Genomic DNA, 16061 nt, shown 5'->3' on the forward strand with positions numbered 1-16061 from the left:
CCATTCCTGTTTTTTCCTTGTAGTAGAGGAGGAGTGTCCTGTAGATGGTGAGAAATACATCTCTGGGGATGACAGTACTGTTTGATGCAGTTCCAGCACTGGATCAAGTGTGGTGCCTAGTTACCAGGGCACCTGCTGAAGATGTCCTCCAAGCTAGAGCCGAGGAGACTATCTCCTCTCTGGGATAAGACGTGCTCCAAGCAGCACAGCTTACGTCTTGCATCCCTTGATTTCCTGGTGCACGAGGTGGCGGCATGGCAGACAGAGTACTTGTCAGGGATGTGCCCTTCCCCAAGGCAGAAAAGACATCTGCTGTGCCTATCAATGAAAGGCATCAGACAGTCACAGGAAGGACAGGATTCACATGGCCCCTGCTCAATGGCTGACAAAGCACTTCACCCTGCTATACAAGGGAGTGTACCAGGGGCCTCCCCCATATATCCTCTTTTTCTGGCACATGCAACTGAAATTTTTAAGGAGGAAAAATAAAAATAAAGTGAAATTCAAAATACAGATGCAGGACAGGCACAGTCAAGGTTCTCTCTCATTGGTGGGAACATTAAGAGGGAACTGAGGAAGGATTGTGGCTGCTCTGCCCTTTTCGCCCTTGCAAGGGAGCAGGAAGCAGCACAGGGTGCCCACGCAGCCTTGATGAATGCTGCTGAAATGATTCAAAACTCACATGCATGGGGTGCATGCGAATCTACAGTGGAATCCACTCTCATACCTGAAGAATGGCTATTTCCAAGAATAATCAAAATTAATACTGTGAGACAGCCTTAAATTTCCTAAAAGATACTAATCTGCAAAGGTTATCTTGAATCAAGTATCTTCACTTAAAAAAATAGCCTGCATCCATTCAGCGTCGTTGAAAGTTCATATGGTGAGAATCAGATATCTGGATATTCTAGTTGAAATTAAAGCTTTGTATTAAAGTAGGCACACTTGTGAGGGGCCATTCCTCGCTCCAGTGAGTCCTCTCTCCACGAGTCATTTTCCCTTTTCCTCAGCCCAGAAAGCTGCAGATGGGGACCTTCTTGCCTACAGCAGTTCCAAGCTGAATATGTAGCCACCAGGTTAGCACTGGCAGGAAAAGTAGGGACAAGATTTTCTGCTTGATGGGGAAAGCTTCTTTAGCATCATACAGGGGGCCAGAGCGGTCAGGGAGGAGTTTTTTGGAAGAGAAGAGAGCCTGAAGTGCCCAGAATAAGTATACTTTTGCCCTTAACACAACAGTGCTATTTACTGAATGTATTTGCTCAACCTCAGGGTACCAGAATTTAGACCTTCACAACTTTGTACAAGGGTTAAAAAAAACAAACCATAAATATTAACCTGACATTCCATAAGCCAACAACCTGCTTATGGCAGTTGTGATGTAACAGTACAGTGATTGCTGGGGTATTACAAGAAGACCGGAAATCAAACTGTTGATTTCAGGAAGACTCAAAAGATTTTTTTAAAAAAAAAAACAAGTGTATATGCTAATGTTCCTTGCTATCTGAGACTTTTAGTCAAAACCTTAAACAGAGTACAAATCATTTACTGTTCATTTTCAAAAGCCCTTTTAGTATCTGCTCTTTTTCTAGGTGTCTTTGTATGATGTGGCAAAAGTTATTACTATATAATATTGCAGGAGTTTAAATATTAAAATAGATTTATCTTGCAGATTTAAATTATTTAAATTATACACTTTCCTTAATACTCAGAACTATTAATGTTTCTCCTTTTAGACTGAATCTATTTTAAAAAATTATTGCTGATATATCAACCATTCATTTGGTTATTTTTTATTCTGAAAAGTTGCCTTGGGTAAATAGTGCTTTGCATTGCTACTTTAGTGGATTATACTACCAAGATAAATTTCATAATTTGACGTATTTTGGGGGGAGGGAAACAAGCGCTGCACAGAATATCAATATTTCACAGACAGAAAGGTTATGGTATATACCACAGGTGGTGGTGGTTTTTACCTATAGCAGCTTGCATATAACTTTTTCTCTTTTCTGTATTGAAGATAAATGTCTGCCATTTTTTCTTTGGCTTGTACAAAGTACAGCTGTTCAGATGTAATATTTCTGAGCATAGTTAAGGCTTGTTCAATATCTCCTTGTGCAAGAGCCAGGTCTGCATTAGCAATCACAACTCGTAGTTCTTCAGGGGTGCCAGTAAATTCATTGATGGCATCTTGCAGCACTTTAGCAGCTTCATGCTGTAAAACACAATTATTTTTTTTCTTGACCTCAAGTTAATGCATCCAAGGCGACCTATATTGCAAATAAATGGAGGACAAAGGACCACCAAGGACAAAAACATACTTGCAATATACTTTAAAATGTTTAAAAAGGGAAAAGAGGATTGTACTCATGATTAGCTGAAAGCTACACAAGGCGAACAAGTAGCAGAAAGACAGTAACAAACATTACAGTTGCATACATAAGAATATACCACAGTACGCACCACTATAAAACACACTTTCCATCAAATGTAATTCCAGGATGGAGCTAGAGATCCAGCTACACTGGGTAAATACATTAGCCTAAATGTCTAAAAGTGGGGAATTTTCTTAATGTTTTGTATCAAGGTTGTGTGCGCCTCAGTTTCCCCTATGTGCTGCATGTTTAACGAGGTGGTGGGAAAGGGTGAAGAGGACCAGGTGTGACTCCACCGAGCAGCCTGGACACTTTGTAACCTAGCAACCGATGGCCTGAAGGCCCTCCCCAGCTTGGGAGCCAGCCGAATTTGATGAGCAGGAGAACCAAGGGCTGAAGAGAGAGACACCAGGTAATCTGTTTGCCTGGGAAAGCAGAAAAAGGATGGAGGAGGGGCCCTGGAGGTGAGACAGAGTAGGCCATAGGAGGAGTGGTCACTTCTGGACTGAGACTAAGAGACCTGGATGCTGGACAGTCCCAGATGGGCTGTGCTGAGACTTTCTATGGTCAAGGCCTCCGAGAACCTGCTGTGCTGTGTTACAGACATACAATAAACCCTTTTGTTTTTACGCTGGCTGGGAGTCACTCGCAGTCTAGAGATTGGGGCTGCATTGCTCCCTCTGGGTATGGCGGCCCCCCAGTGGGTCCAGAGCTATTGGATTCACTGAAGGGAGCTCATGGAGACAGACATACTGAAGGCTTAGAGGGGTGGTTCCAGGAGACAGTGGAGTCTAGTGCTTAACCCCCGAGAGTGAGACTCCCAAGGTGGGCTATTACACTGAAGGGGGTTCCTCCCAAGGACCATACAGAGCCAGGAGCACTGACCCTGTGATTCCATGACAGTCTCATACTATGAACAGCACAATGGTTGATCATGGCATTTAAGTGATCACAGATGGGCTTTGAAGTTAACTCCTCGCAATTAAAGGAGAGATGGGCAAGTGTTTCATCCAGTCTGCAGCCTCAGAACAGTATCTACACACATTCTGAAAACTATCTCCACTCTGAGAATGGCAAAGAATTTGTATGTGTCTCAGAACAGCCTGAGAACCAAACTCCAAAAAACCTTGAAATTCAGATATTTCTCTGTCTGTAGAATTGTTAAGTCTCCTAAAGTCAAGACTTCCTGTAAAGTACTGTAGGGGTTTGTCATGGACAAGCTCATGGGTAGATGCTTTTGTCAATGGAATAATTGAGGTTTGTATTCCGCCTCAAATATACACTGCATTTTATTAAATTACTCATTGTCATACCTGTTCTCCATTCAAACGATGAGCTTCTACCAATTCCAGAAAGATAGATACACGATTACTTGCATCAATTTCATTTCTTTTTGCTTTTGATTTTGAGAAAGCCACAGTGCCTCTCATTCCAGGTAAACTCATTGCCATCTGCAAGGTCTTAATAGCTTCTGATATTTCTCCCATCTTCTTTTGGGTCTGGGCTTTAATTAAGTGATACAAGGGATGTTCTCTCACCTGAAATATAAGTTATTAATCAGTTTCTATATTCTGCTTTACTGTTAAAAAAAATCAAGAATCCTGAGGAATAAATTTGTTAATTTGTTATTTAACTAAAATATTTAGAGAAAGGCATAACAAATGCTAATAATTAAGGCTCCATTTTAGTCACAGGTATTTTTACTAAAAGTCATAGACAGGTCACAGGCAGTAAACAAAAATTCATGGCCCGTGACCTGTCCATTACTTTTACTACACACCCCTAACTAAAACTTGGGCCAGGGGCTGCGGGTGCTCAGGGGGCAGTCCGGGGGTGTCACGGGTGCTGGGGGAGGGTGGCGTGACCCCCCCGCTGGTGCAGGAGGGGAGGGGAGGCGAGGCGGACAACAGCACACGGCCCGGGACTGGCAGGCTCACTACCCAGTATGTTCCTGCAGCTCCTACAGGGAGGGGTGGCCATGGGGGCGCCACACTGCTCTGGCCACAAGCTCCAGCTCCGCAGCTCCCATTGGCCAGGAACTGCAGTCAATGGGAGCTGCAGGAGCTATGCAGAGTCCCCTGGCCCTTCTGCCTAGGAGTGCCGGGACATGCCAGTGGGAGCTGGGGAGCACCCAGAGATAAGCGCCGCCCTGCACCCCAACCCCTTGCCTCGCCCTGAGCCCACTCCCAAACTCAAACCACTGCTGGCCCAGGAGCTGCCCAGCTCGAGCAGCCCCTGAGCCAGCCACACCAGCCACTGCAGAAGTCATGGAGGTCACACAAAGTCACAGAATCTGTGACCTCCATGATAGACACACAGCCTTACTACTAATCCATGTTATACTTGTGTCTAGCAAGTGTAGTATTACTTCTATTAGTAATGTTGTCTTCAAAGAATATGCAAGACAATTTTTTTAATTAAAACCCCACAAACCATACAAAGGAAAGAATATCATGAGTCAGAACCCTGATCTAGAGACAAAAGGGCATGCACTAGACCATTACTTAAAATGAACCTGCTTGTTACAGGTGTTTTCTGTGTCTCCTCTCCTAATCATAGACAAGACAACATATGCTTCAGTAAGCTGGTACAGTAGTTTCAAAAAAGAGTCGAACATTCCAAGATATACATAATTTGGCAATTAACTTATATACACAAACCCACTGTGGCATTCATCCACTCTACCTGCTTGAATAGGTCTGTTTTTATATTAAGGGGAACAAATGGAAAGAGTAAGTGTGGCTCCATACAAAATTGCAGGGACATCAGGAGGTATTTTTTTCATTCAGCTTCTCTATGCCAACATTTGGAGAACAGAAGGTAGGCAGAGGAATATTTTAGAAAGGAAATAAAGACCAGCTTGTCTCATACCGTCCACCTTGCAGCAAAGCCCTATTGGGATACTCACTCAGAATTCAATCGTGTAAACTGCTGAGCGTGCTGGCCCTGGCCCAGCAAAGCACTTAACTTTAAGTAGTCCGATTGACTTCAATAGACCAGAGTTCTCAGTACCTCGCAGTATCAAGTACTGAATCAGCTACAATAGAGGAGAGTGGGGAAAGCCATTTTAGAACCACCACTGCTTAAGTGTGCTGGCTTTGCTGACCAGGGAACAAGGAAATACTGACAGAGGTTCCCAGGTTTCTTGAAAGGCAGTAAGGGTTTGGACCAACCTTCTTATATTCTTTTATGCAAACCTTTCACAATTTTGTTGCAAGATGTCTCTGGGACTACAAATCCTGTTTATATAGTATGTCCTTATACATTGTAATACTTATTTCTGTTAACAGTTCTCTATATAGAGAGAGATCAGAAAAGAAAAGTTGTTTCTTTCTTCTATACTCCTCAAGAAAATTCTGATACTTTGGGGCAAGTTAATAGGCAAATTTGGAATCCTCACTTCATCACACTCCCAATTTGCCTTGCAATTAAAATTATTCACCTGAAAAACGTGTTCAGATGCCAAGCTTGTAGTGAAAAGATAAGTATTAAAATAATGCATCTTGCTGTGCAAGCTCTAGAAGAAGTCTTGCAAAACTGATTGCATAAAACAATTTAATTCCTTTGATCAAACTCACCTCAAAATTGTAGCTCAGAGAGAGTTCCAGGGACTGAGAACAGAGCTTAAAATTGTTTTGGGACAAATGAACCTGAGCCATAAGTAAATGAGCATCTGGATAAGAAGGATTCTGTTCCAGGCAATGCTGTAGGACACTGTGAGATGCCTCAATATCACCTAATGATTTAAACAAAATAGCAAAAAACAAGAGAAAAAAAATCAAAGCCCAGTATTAAATATAAGTGCCTCTTACTTAGGCCTGGTCTACACTGAAAAATTCACACCACTGACCAATGTAGTTAAGCCAACCTAACTCCCAATGTAGACACTGCCTCTTGAGAAGGAGGAGTGCTGTAGCATTTCAAGTGTAGACAAGCCATTAGCCTCTCTATATTTTAGATAAAGGCTTCACAGCTTGCTTTTAAGATATACATATATTTAATAGGCTGCTAATGACCTCAAATAGCAGCTACTAAATCAGGAGCGGGCAAACTTTTTAGTCTGAGGGCCGCATGGGGTTTCTGAAATTGTATGGAGGGCCGGTTAGGGAAGGCTATGCCTCCCCAAACAACCAGGCATGGCCCGGCCCCAGCCCCCATCCGACCTCCCCGTTTCTCACCCCTGACGGCCCCCCCAGGACTCCTGCCCCATCCACCCCCCTGTTCTCAGTCCCCTGACTGCCCCTAGACCCCCCCCACCCCTAACTGCCCCCCGCTGCCCCATCAAACCCCCACCCATCCTTCCTGACAGTCCCCCCAGGACCCCTGCCCCATCCAACCCCCCCTAACTGCCCCCCCCACCCCATTCAACCCCCCCTCCGGGACCCCTGTCCCATCCACCCCCCTGCTCCTTGCCCCCTGACCGCCCCCCTGCTGCCCCATCCAACCCCTCCTCTCCTTCCTGACTGCCCCCCCGGACCCCTGCCCCCATTCAACCCCCATTCCCCGCCCTCTGACTGCCCCGACCCCATCCACACCCCTGCCCTCTATCCAACCCACGCCCCCCCACCGCACTGGCCTGGAACACCTGTGGCTGTGCAGCACAGCACAGCGCACAGGGTCAGGCCAGGCTCTGCAGCCCCACCACCCAGAGCATTGTGCCATGCAGTGGTGTTGCTATTGGGGAGGAGGAGACAGCCTCCCGGGCCAAGAGCTCAGAGGCCGGGCAGGACAGTCCCGCGGGCCAGATGTGGCCCGCGGGCTATAGATTGCCCACCTCTGTACTAAATACTTCTCATCAGTGTCATTGAGAGTTGAAGACAAAACCACAGCATAGACAGAAATTTCTCCATTATCCCAGTCCCTGAACCATCCACTCTAGTCCTGTATGAAAGACTTCAACTTACTGAAAAATCAATGCTACATTTCTATTTTTTCAGAAGTGCATTTTAAGGGAACAATCAGGTAATAAACCCAGAGGAAAGAAATAATTTTAATACTGCGTTGTTAAAAAAAAGAACAGAATATAAGAAATCAGATATTTGTTACAGTACTTTACAATGGAAGAAAAATATTTATTTAATACATAAATATTTGTATTTTTGCAGCCACACACATATATTACCTGATAAGTATTTCACCTTTGCAACTAAAAAGACAGCATGTAGAAGACCTGGTACAGTTTTTACCACAGTTTCAAGAACTGAGGTACAGTGTTTGAGCAGTGGTGAAAGGGGTTGTCCTGGATTTGCAGGCTAGAAATAAGAACAGATCAACTGAAAAATTCATTTTAAGAACATGAACTAGTAAAAAGAAAAAACACTGCTAATTTTGCTCAGCCTAAGAATCTGAAAGTTCAAAAAGTGAAAAGCATGTGTCACCATGAAGAAACAGTGAAATGTATTTTAAATATAAGAGGCCAAATTCTACTCACATTTATACCGGTGTAAATGCAGAGAACTGTTATTAAAGTTTGCGGGACTTGACCAGTGTAAGACTTATATAAATGAAATCAGAATCAGGCCTTCTCTCTCTGGTTGTACACAAACCAGTCCATTACACTGGGGCCAGGTGATCCTCAAATAGCAATAATTTGGCTTCAGGGGAATCAAAGCAGGTACAATCAGGGGAAGGTAAAGGTAAGTAGGAGGCCTGAGTCAACAGGAGCTCTGCTTTGTTCTTCCATCACTCCCTGGGGGGCCCAGGGACACCCCTTCACCACAGCACCTCCATGTTGTTGGGGCTCAGCAGAACACAGAGCAGGAGTTGGAAAACTGTTGCTTTCCATGGCATGATCTTCTGTGAACCTGGCATAATTATACTAGGAAAATCTGCAAGGAATTTAATGTTAGAAGCAGCCTGAATTTCCCTTCACAGCTTCAACTTCCTCCACACCTCCTAGTCCACAAAGACAGCTGTAATATGCAGCCCTGGGAGGGGAACAGGCTGAAAGATTCCTTAGGATATTTGATGCGGTAGAAGAGGGATTCCCTGTAATCAAATGTCCCAACGTCTACCCAGTTGGGTTATGTAGGCTGCATTTCCTCTTCCTCACTAGGGTCACAAACTCTTCTCCGTGAAAAGGAAGACATGGCTCTCCTTCCAGTTTTGTCATTTCCCCTTCCTATAGGTTCTTCTACAAGAAAAGATGTCCAACCATTAGTTTCCATCCTCCTTTAATTCTTTGAGAGTACTCAGAGCGCCAATGTCACTGATAGAATTCCTTTCTGGACGACAGCCCCCCCCAGCTGAAGTCTCAGAAATAAATAATTAAAAAAAACCTTCAGTTTCAAATATAGTTCACATGGTGGCAATTGCTTTGTCGTCTTTTCCATTTTCCAATTCCCTAGCTCAATAAAGCATGCACCTTTCTAAGAAGAAAAAAATTCAAAATATTTTTTTCAGATGAGATGCCACTTAAAAACAGATTTACATTTCTTTTGGGTGCTATTTTCTTTACTGTTAGCCTTGTAAGATGCTGCAATTGTTAGTGTCTTTTTGAGCTTTAAACACTGTCATTTCACTGCAATTTTTGCCACAGCAGTTGTGAGGCATTCCACTACCATGGAACTTACAGTCTGTTCTTGAGAAACTAAAACACATAGCAAATAATTATAGGACAGTCATATAGCAAACTGTCAACATTTGCTAGAAGTCTGTGGAACTGTATAATATCTGAGCTAATGCCCAACAATTACTTGTTAAGATCTTTCCTCTGTAACATACTTGAAAGTTTTTTCAGTTGTTCTCTTTCTTACTGATAACACTTGGTGCAATATCTTAATATCTTGAAGGCCCTTTCCTTGGTATCCTGAAAATACTTATGAGGGTCAAATATTCCTGTCGTCAAGCCCAACGTATGACCGGATGCCATCTTCAACCACAAAAAGTAACCCACAATATGGATAAATTATCTTTTTGTTTGAGATTAAAAAGTAAAAATACCATTAAATACATTTATACCTGTATTTATACGTAGAAGAGAAATGAGAAATGAATGCATGTATGTGGGAAAACATCCTGAGCAGACAAACTGCATAGGTGTGGATGACCACGTGATCAACATCTAGCCTTCACATTTAGTTATTTAAGTGAGTTCTACTCTGTTCTATTCTCCAGATCAAACAATAGACCAAATAACTGTATATAGAGCACCTTGCACTTACATTTAACCCCTTCTCAAATATAACTGCTGCATTTTGTATGAAGAAAATGAGATGTAAATTAGCAATTATTCCAGCACAAAGTTGCTCAATATTTAAAACAAATTTTGCTTCATGTGAAAAGTAAATATACTTTTGGTGATTCTTCTCAAAAAATCCCTTCTACTTGTAACTATTAAATGATATTAAAAATGGAGTCCTTGGATAAATTCTAGTTTTCAGAGGAAGAGGTCTAATACTACTAACCTGTGTTGGGCAAAAATTAAGATATTCTCTAACAATTTCCAGCAAGAAATCAGGGTTCAGTTTTTCAAAGTACTGTATGCCAAGAGGTAAGCCATGCAATGATGAAAAGTGAGTATCCAGAACATCATTCAACAAGTGAAAAACTTCTTCTTGTCTTTGAGGTTTCTTCATAGCTAAAACTGCACGCAAGAAAGACAGTTCCTGCAAAAAAACAAAATTTAACTCCAACTATATTAGTTTTGTTACTTTTTTATTATTTATCTAGCACCATACAAAACTTCACCATTTTCAAGGCAATAACTAGATGCAATGACCTGAGCAAAAGCTATACTTAGGAATATTGTAACAATTATATAATGCAATTGAAAACTTTTAAGAATGATCACTGTAAGGCGTACATAAAGATTTGCTATACAATGCATTTCTTTTTCAATTTATATGGTGCAATTATGAGCCAGTCTAGGCACATAAATAAGTTAAATTTATCAATGTCAACACCACCATTTAAAAAAAAAAAGGGGCCCCTTTTCCCCCATTCAATCCAAACTCAGAAAAAATCTGAGTAAACAAATAGTCCTCATCTTGCAGGCCAACACTAACTTTGCTTGACCAAAAGACAGAAAAAGCAAATTTCTGAGTTAAAGCATCCTCCATTAAGAATACTCTGCTCCAGAAAAATAAAGGTTTTAAACCGTAGTAATCTCAACCTGGCCACAACTTCAGATTAGAATCAAAACACTTCAGTGAAGTAGTCCTTTACCCCAGATTTCCCAATTGAGTGCTGAATTTCGTTAAGGAATTCCAACTGCTGATCTGCATCTTCTAATTGCCCTTCAATTATCTGACATCGGATAATTCCTGCAACAGTAAACATTTAATTTCAGTTTCAGCTTTATGATAACTACACAGTGTTAAACTTTCCAGAGGGCCCTCTCCCCCGCCCCCAAAAATCTAGTTTTCTTTACCTCTAGACTATCAACTCCTCAGCCTTTGTTAATAGGGTGATGAGAAAACACAAAGAACTAAGATTTGAGACAGACGTACAGGGTTTATCTACAATGTAAATTTTCTCCAGCTATGTCCTTCCTTCATAAAAGCCATCTTTCCTCTCCCCCCACACCCCATCACATGCTTTAAACTTCATCTAGGAAAATACCTAAATTGTTTCTTTAAGCTGTATTTGTTAAAATTTCAAAAAAGTTATCCTTTTGACATTTCACAGTGTGCCCCAACACACTTCCCTTAAGTGTCTGGGTGAAGTCTTTATATTCATAACGGTTTGTCATGTACAATTTACTAATAATTGTTAAACCATGTAGTATCATCCATGACCTATGGGAAAATCATCTGTGGAACCTCTCTCTCTTCCTCCATTCTTAAACTACTCAACAGAATAGACACCTAACAGAACAGCGTTTAGCAATACTCTCAGAGGTTTCTCTTTATCTAATGTCTTCTTACTAAATAGCAATACTAACTCACTGCATCCAAAAGCTTGTTTATAGAAGTGTGACTACTAGTCAGTCTTTGATTCACAATCTTGTTTTAACTTGCAAGTTTCCAGCATGGTGTCCTTATAATCCCCTTATACCGTTCCATGCTTGGATTCAAGAACATGGAGAAATCAAACATGCTTGTGTCCTTTCTGCGAACGAAAGGCTGACAGGTCTCTCAATTCTAAAAATAGTTTAAAAAAAAAAAAAGACTATGTGTGCAGGTGAGACCCGAGTTTCTTTTCTCTCCAAACATTAAAAATGTAGATCCCCTCCAGGCTGGAAGACGGATGACTAGACAAGATAAATGAGGATAAAAAATAATTTCAATCTTTCAATTAAGGTAGGAAGAGCTCAAAACAAATGTGCTATACCTACAACAAAACCAGTGAAAGCCAGACTTTATTTTATTAAGAAACAGCAATATAAATAAATAAAAAAAGTAGAACACTAAGAAAACAAACATCTTTTAAGTTTCTTCATACATCAGAAAGGAAAAAAAATGGGCACAAGCCCATTCTTTCAGAAGCAATCTTGCTCACTGAAGTTTCAGTATCCTGCCTGCACCCAACACATGCATGACAGAAAAATGGTACAACATGAATGATAAAGGTCATCAAGTTTCAGAGTGGTAGCCGTGTTAGTCTGTATCTGCAAGAAGAATGAGGAATACTTGTGGCACCTTAGAGGCTAACAAATTTATTTGAGCACAAGCTTTCATGGCCTAAAATCCACTTCATCGGATGCATGCAGTGGAAAATACAGTAGGAAGACAGATACACACACACACCATGAAAAAAAATGGGTGTTGCCATACACACTAACGAGAATGATCAATTAAAGGTGAGCTATTATCAGCAGGAGAAAAAAACTTTTTTGCAGTGATAATCAGCATTGTCCATTTCTAATAGTTGAAAAGAAGGTGTGAGTAACAGTGGGGGGGGGGGCGGGCGAGAATAAGCATAGGGAAATAATTTTACTTTGTGCAATGACCCATCCACTCCCAGATTTTATTCAAGCCTAATTTAATGGTGTCCAGTTTGCAAATTAATTCCAATTCAGCAGTCTCTCGTTGGAGTCTGGTTTAGAAGTTTTTTTGTTGTAATATTGCAACTTTTAGGTCTAATCGAGAGAGAGTGAAGTGTTCTCCGACCGGTTTTTGAATGTTATCATTCTTGACGTCTGATTTGTGTCCATTTATTCTTTTACGTAGAGACGGTCCAGTTTGGCCAATCTATATGGCAGAGGGGCACTGCTGGCACATGATGGCATATATCACATTGGTAGATGTGCAGGTGAATGAGCCTCTGATGGTGTGGCTGATGTGATTAGGCCCTAAGATGGTGACCCCTCAATAGATATGTGGACACAGTTGGCAACGGGCTTCGTTGCAAGGATAGGTTTCTGGGTTAGTGTTTTTATGCTGGTAAGTATTTTCTTCAGGTTGGGGGGCTGTCTGTAAACGACGACTGGCCTGTCTCCCAAGATCTGGGAGAGTGAGGGATCGTCCTTCAGGATAGATTGTAGATCCCTGATGATGCGCTGGAGAGGTTTTAGTTGGGGGCTGAAGGTGACGGCTAGTGGAGTTCTGTTATTTTCTTTGCTGGGCCTGTCCTGTAGTAGGTGACTTCTGGGAACTCTTCTGGCTCTGTCAATCTGTTTCTTCACTTCAGCAGGTGGGTATTGTAGGTGTTTGTCTCTGTCTGAGGTTGTATCCTAGAGCTTGGCTGTAGACAATGGATCATGTGGTGTGGTCTGGATGAAAGCTGGAGGCAAGTAGGTAAGTATAGGTTTCTGGTATAGGGTGGTGTTTATGTGACCATCGCTTATTAGCACTGTAGCGTCCAGGAAGTGGATCTCTTATGTGGACTGGTCCAGGCTGAGGTTGATGCTGGGATAGAAGTTGTTGAAATCATGGTGGAATTCCTCAAGGGCTTCTTTTCCATGGGTCCAGGTGATGAAAATGTCATCAATGTAGCGCAAGGGGCGTTAGGGGACAAGAGCTGAGGAAGCGTTGTTTTAAGTCAGCCATAAAAATGTTGGCATACTGTGGGGTCATCAAGTAACTATCACTGATTGTTTTTTGTTTTCCTTATAGAAGTTGGATTTTTATTAAGGATACATTTTTCCAAGACTCCAGTAACATTTAAGTACTTTAAACTCTTTTAGATTAGGGTAAATATTGACCTTGATGGTATCCCTTTATTCCTATTTTGAGTAGAAATCAGAGCAACATATTAATTAATCTTAGCCATGGATGCTCAGGGGAGCTTGTTTTCTCAACATTCTTTGAAAAAGTGTTACTTATTACTGGCTTTATTATAGCACATAGTGTCCTGGTCCAGGACTAGGACTCCTGGACCAAGACACTGTTACATTAAATGCTGTACGAACACAGAACAAAAAGATGGTCCCTGTCCCCAAAGAAAATGGGAAGGTTTTATAGATATTTGTGATTTGCAAAAATTTTACACTGCATCAGAAAAAAGCTCAATTCAGACTTCAAAAGTGTCAAAGCACGCAGTAGGATTCCTAACAGTAGTGCCATCAGGCACTCAGCATCAAGAGAAGCTCTGAGGGATAACAACAGCTGAAGCATAAAAGAGTTAAAGGATGACAGAACAATAAATCTAGTTGTGCTCTCAGCACAACTAAGGCAACAAACAGACAAAAGACTTGTAAAAAACAAATGATGCCTCGATTTAAATTTTGAATCTATTTCACCCAAGGGTTGAATAAAGTTGCTGACTATTGATATGATACATAATTTTTTACTTTCAACTATCCCGTGTGGGGTAGCGAAAGGTGAGCCAACTGCACTGAAGACTAACTTCCTTCCTGTTAGTTATGGAACACACAACAAACATGAGCAAACTAAGCATACTGTGCCACTCCTGATCCAGAGCCCAGCAATGGCCATTCACAGAGCTCTAGCAAACATACAGGAACATACAGTGCTACCACAATACAGTCAAGCCTCCCACAGAGATACCTGCCCCATACGACATTACCAATTTCTCAGCCTTTGATAGTTTCTTAAGCAAGTCAACTATGATTCAGGTAGGAGTGAGAATGGGAGTTTACCCCCTACCCCCATCTTCAGACGGTTCCTAGGGAGCATGCACAGAGATAAGAGTCTGAAAGTGCATGATCCTGATCCCTCATCCTTGGAAGAGAGAAAAAATGGCTATCCATCTTTTTCATAACTGTTGTTCTTTGAGTTGTGTTGCTCATGGTCTATTCCGTTCTAGGTGTGTGCGTGCGTTCACATGCGCGGTCTTTGGAGATTTTTGCCTTAGCGGTATCAATAGGGCCAGCTGTGGCACCCCCTGGAGTGCTGCGCTCAAATGCCGGTATATCAGGCACCGTCAGCCCTATGTCCTCTCAATTCCTTCTTGCTGATCACTCCGACAGAGGGGCAGGAGGACAGGTAATGGAATGGACATTAGCAACACATCTCGAAGAACAATTATGAAAAAAGGTGGATAAACGTTTTTTCTTCAAGTCCTTGCTCATGTTGATTCCATTCTAGGTGACACACAAGCAGTATCAATGGTGGTGGGCTCAGAGTTCACAGTCTTGCAGCACTGCTCTGTCAAAGCCAGCATCATCTTGAGCTTGCTGGGTAAGTGCATAATGAGATGTGAATGTGTGGAGAGACAATCAGGTAGCAGCTCTAAGATCTCTTGGATTGGAACCTGTGCCAGGAAGGCCTCTGACAATGCTTATGCCCGAGTCGAGTGTGCCGTCACGATTGCCAGTGGATGCACTTTCGTCAGCTCATAGCAATAGCAGATGCAGCTGTGATCCAAAACAAAATCCTCTGAGCAGACACTGGGCGACCTTTCATTCTGTCTGCCGCCACAATGAATAACCGCGTTGACTTATGGAACATCTTTGTTCTATCTATATAGAAGGCCAACGCCCTTCTGACGTCCAGCGTAGGTAGCCTGCGCTTCCCATCTGACGCATGAGGCTTTTGAAAGAAGATGGGGAAGTATGTGTCCTGGCCAATAGGAAACTGGGAAACTACCTTGGGCAGAAACGCTGGGTGCAATCGCAGCTTGGCATTATCCTTGTAGAAGACCATGTAAGGCGGCTCCGAAGTAAGCGCCGTGATCTTGGACACCCTACAGGCTGACATCATCACAACTAGGAATGACCTTCCAGGAGAGAGCAGGAGGCCAGAGGTTCAAAGGGAGACCCTCCTGAGCCTCGACAGCACAAGATTCAGGTCCCGGGGGGATGGGATCCTGGACATGCAGATAGAGACACTCTAGACCTTTCAAAAACCATGCCGTCATGTCATGAGTGAAGACCAACCTGCCTTGGAATGGAGGATGGAAAGCCAAGTTAGCAGCCAGGTGGACCTTGATCGATGAAAGAGACAAACCTTGGAGTGTGAGGTGCAGCAGAAAATCCAGGATCTCCTGCAGTGTGGCCTGCTCGGCCCAAATACACTGTTCTGACCCCCAGCACATGAATCTTTTCCATTTGGCCAGGTAAGTCACTCTGGTGGAGGGTTTTCTGCTACCTAGCAAGACCTGCTGGACACAGGCCCAGCATGCCTGTTTGTCCACGCTTAGCCATGCAGTAGCCATGCCGTCAAGTGCAGCGCCGCCAAGTTCAGATGCAAAAGGCTGCCATAGTTCTGGGACAACAAATCCGGCCAGAGAGGCAACTGCAGCAGGGTGGCTACCAAAAGCCTCAGTAAGATGCCAAATCAGTGCTGGCGAGGCCACGTGGGGGCTAATAAGATAATTCTTGCACTGCCTTTTTTGATCTTCACA

At 42.6% G+C, this 16061-nt stretch overlaps 1 protein-coding gene across 7 annotated transcripts in view; it reads right to left on the reverse strand.

The window, feature by feature from the left end:
• TTC21B (tetratricopeptide repeat domain 21B) overlaps window positions 1-16061 on the reverse strand; it is a 101434-nt gene that overhangs the window by 57655 nt on the left and 27718 nt on the right. For all 7 annotated transcript variants that reach the window (XR_013347530.1, XR_013347529.1, XM_077830230.1 and 4 more), the window contains 6 exons: window positions 10539-10636; window positions 9779-9979; window positions 7495-7624; window positions 5951-6108; window positions 3686-3910; window positions 1974-2212 (listed from right to left, as the gene is read on the reverse strand). Coding sequence is in view for 5 of the 7 variants with exons in the window: in XM_077830230.1 (XP_077686356.1) it covers window positions 1974-2212; window positions 3686-3910; window positions 5951-6108; window positions 7495-7624; window positions 9779-9979; window positions 10539-10636 (1051 nt within the window). In the remaining 2 variants the exon portion in view is untranslated. The remainder of the gene's footprint in view (window positions 1-1973; window positions 2213-3685; window positions 3911-5950; window positions 6109-7494; window positions 7625-9778; window positions 9980-10538; window positions 10637-16061) is intronic.

This window comes from Eretmochelys imbricata, chromosome 11 (assembly GCF_965152235.1).
Source record: "Eretmochelys imbricata isolate rEreImb1 chromosome 11, rEreImb1.hap1, whole genome shotgun sequence".
NCBI lineage: Eukaryota > Metazoa > Chordata > Testudines > Cheloniidae > Eretmochelys > Eretmochelys imbricata.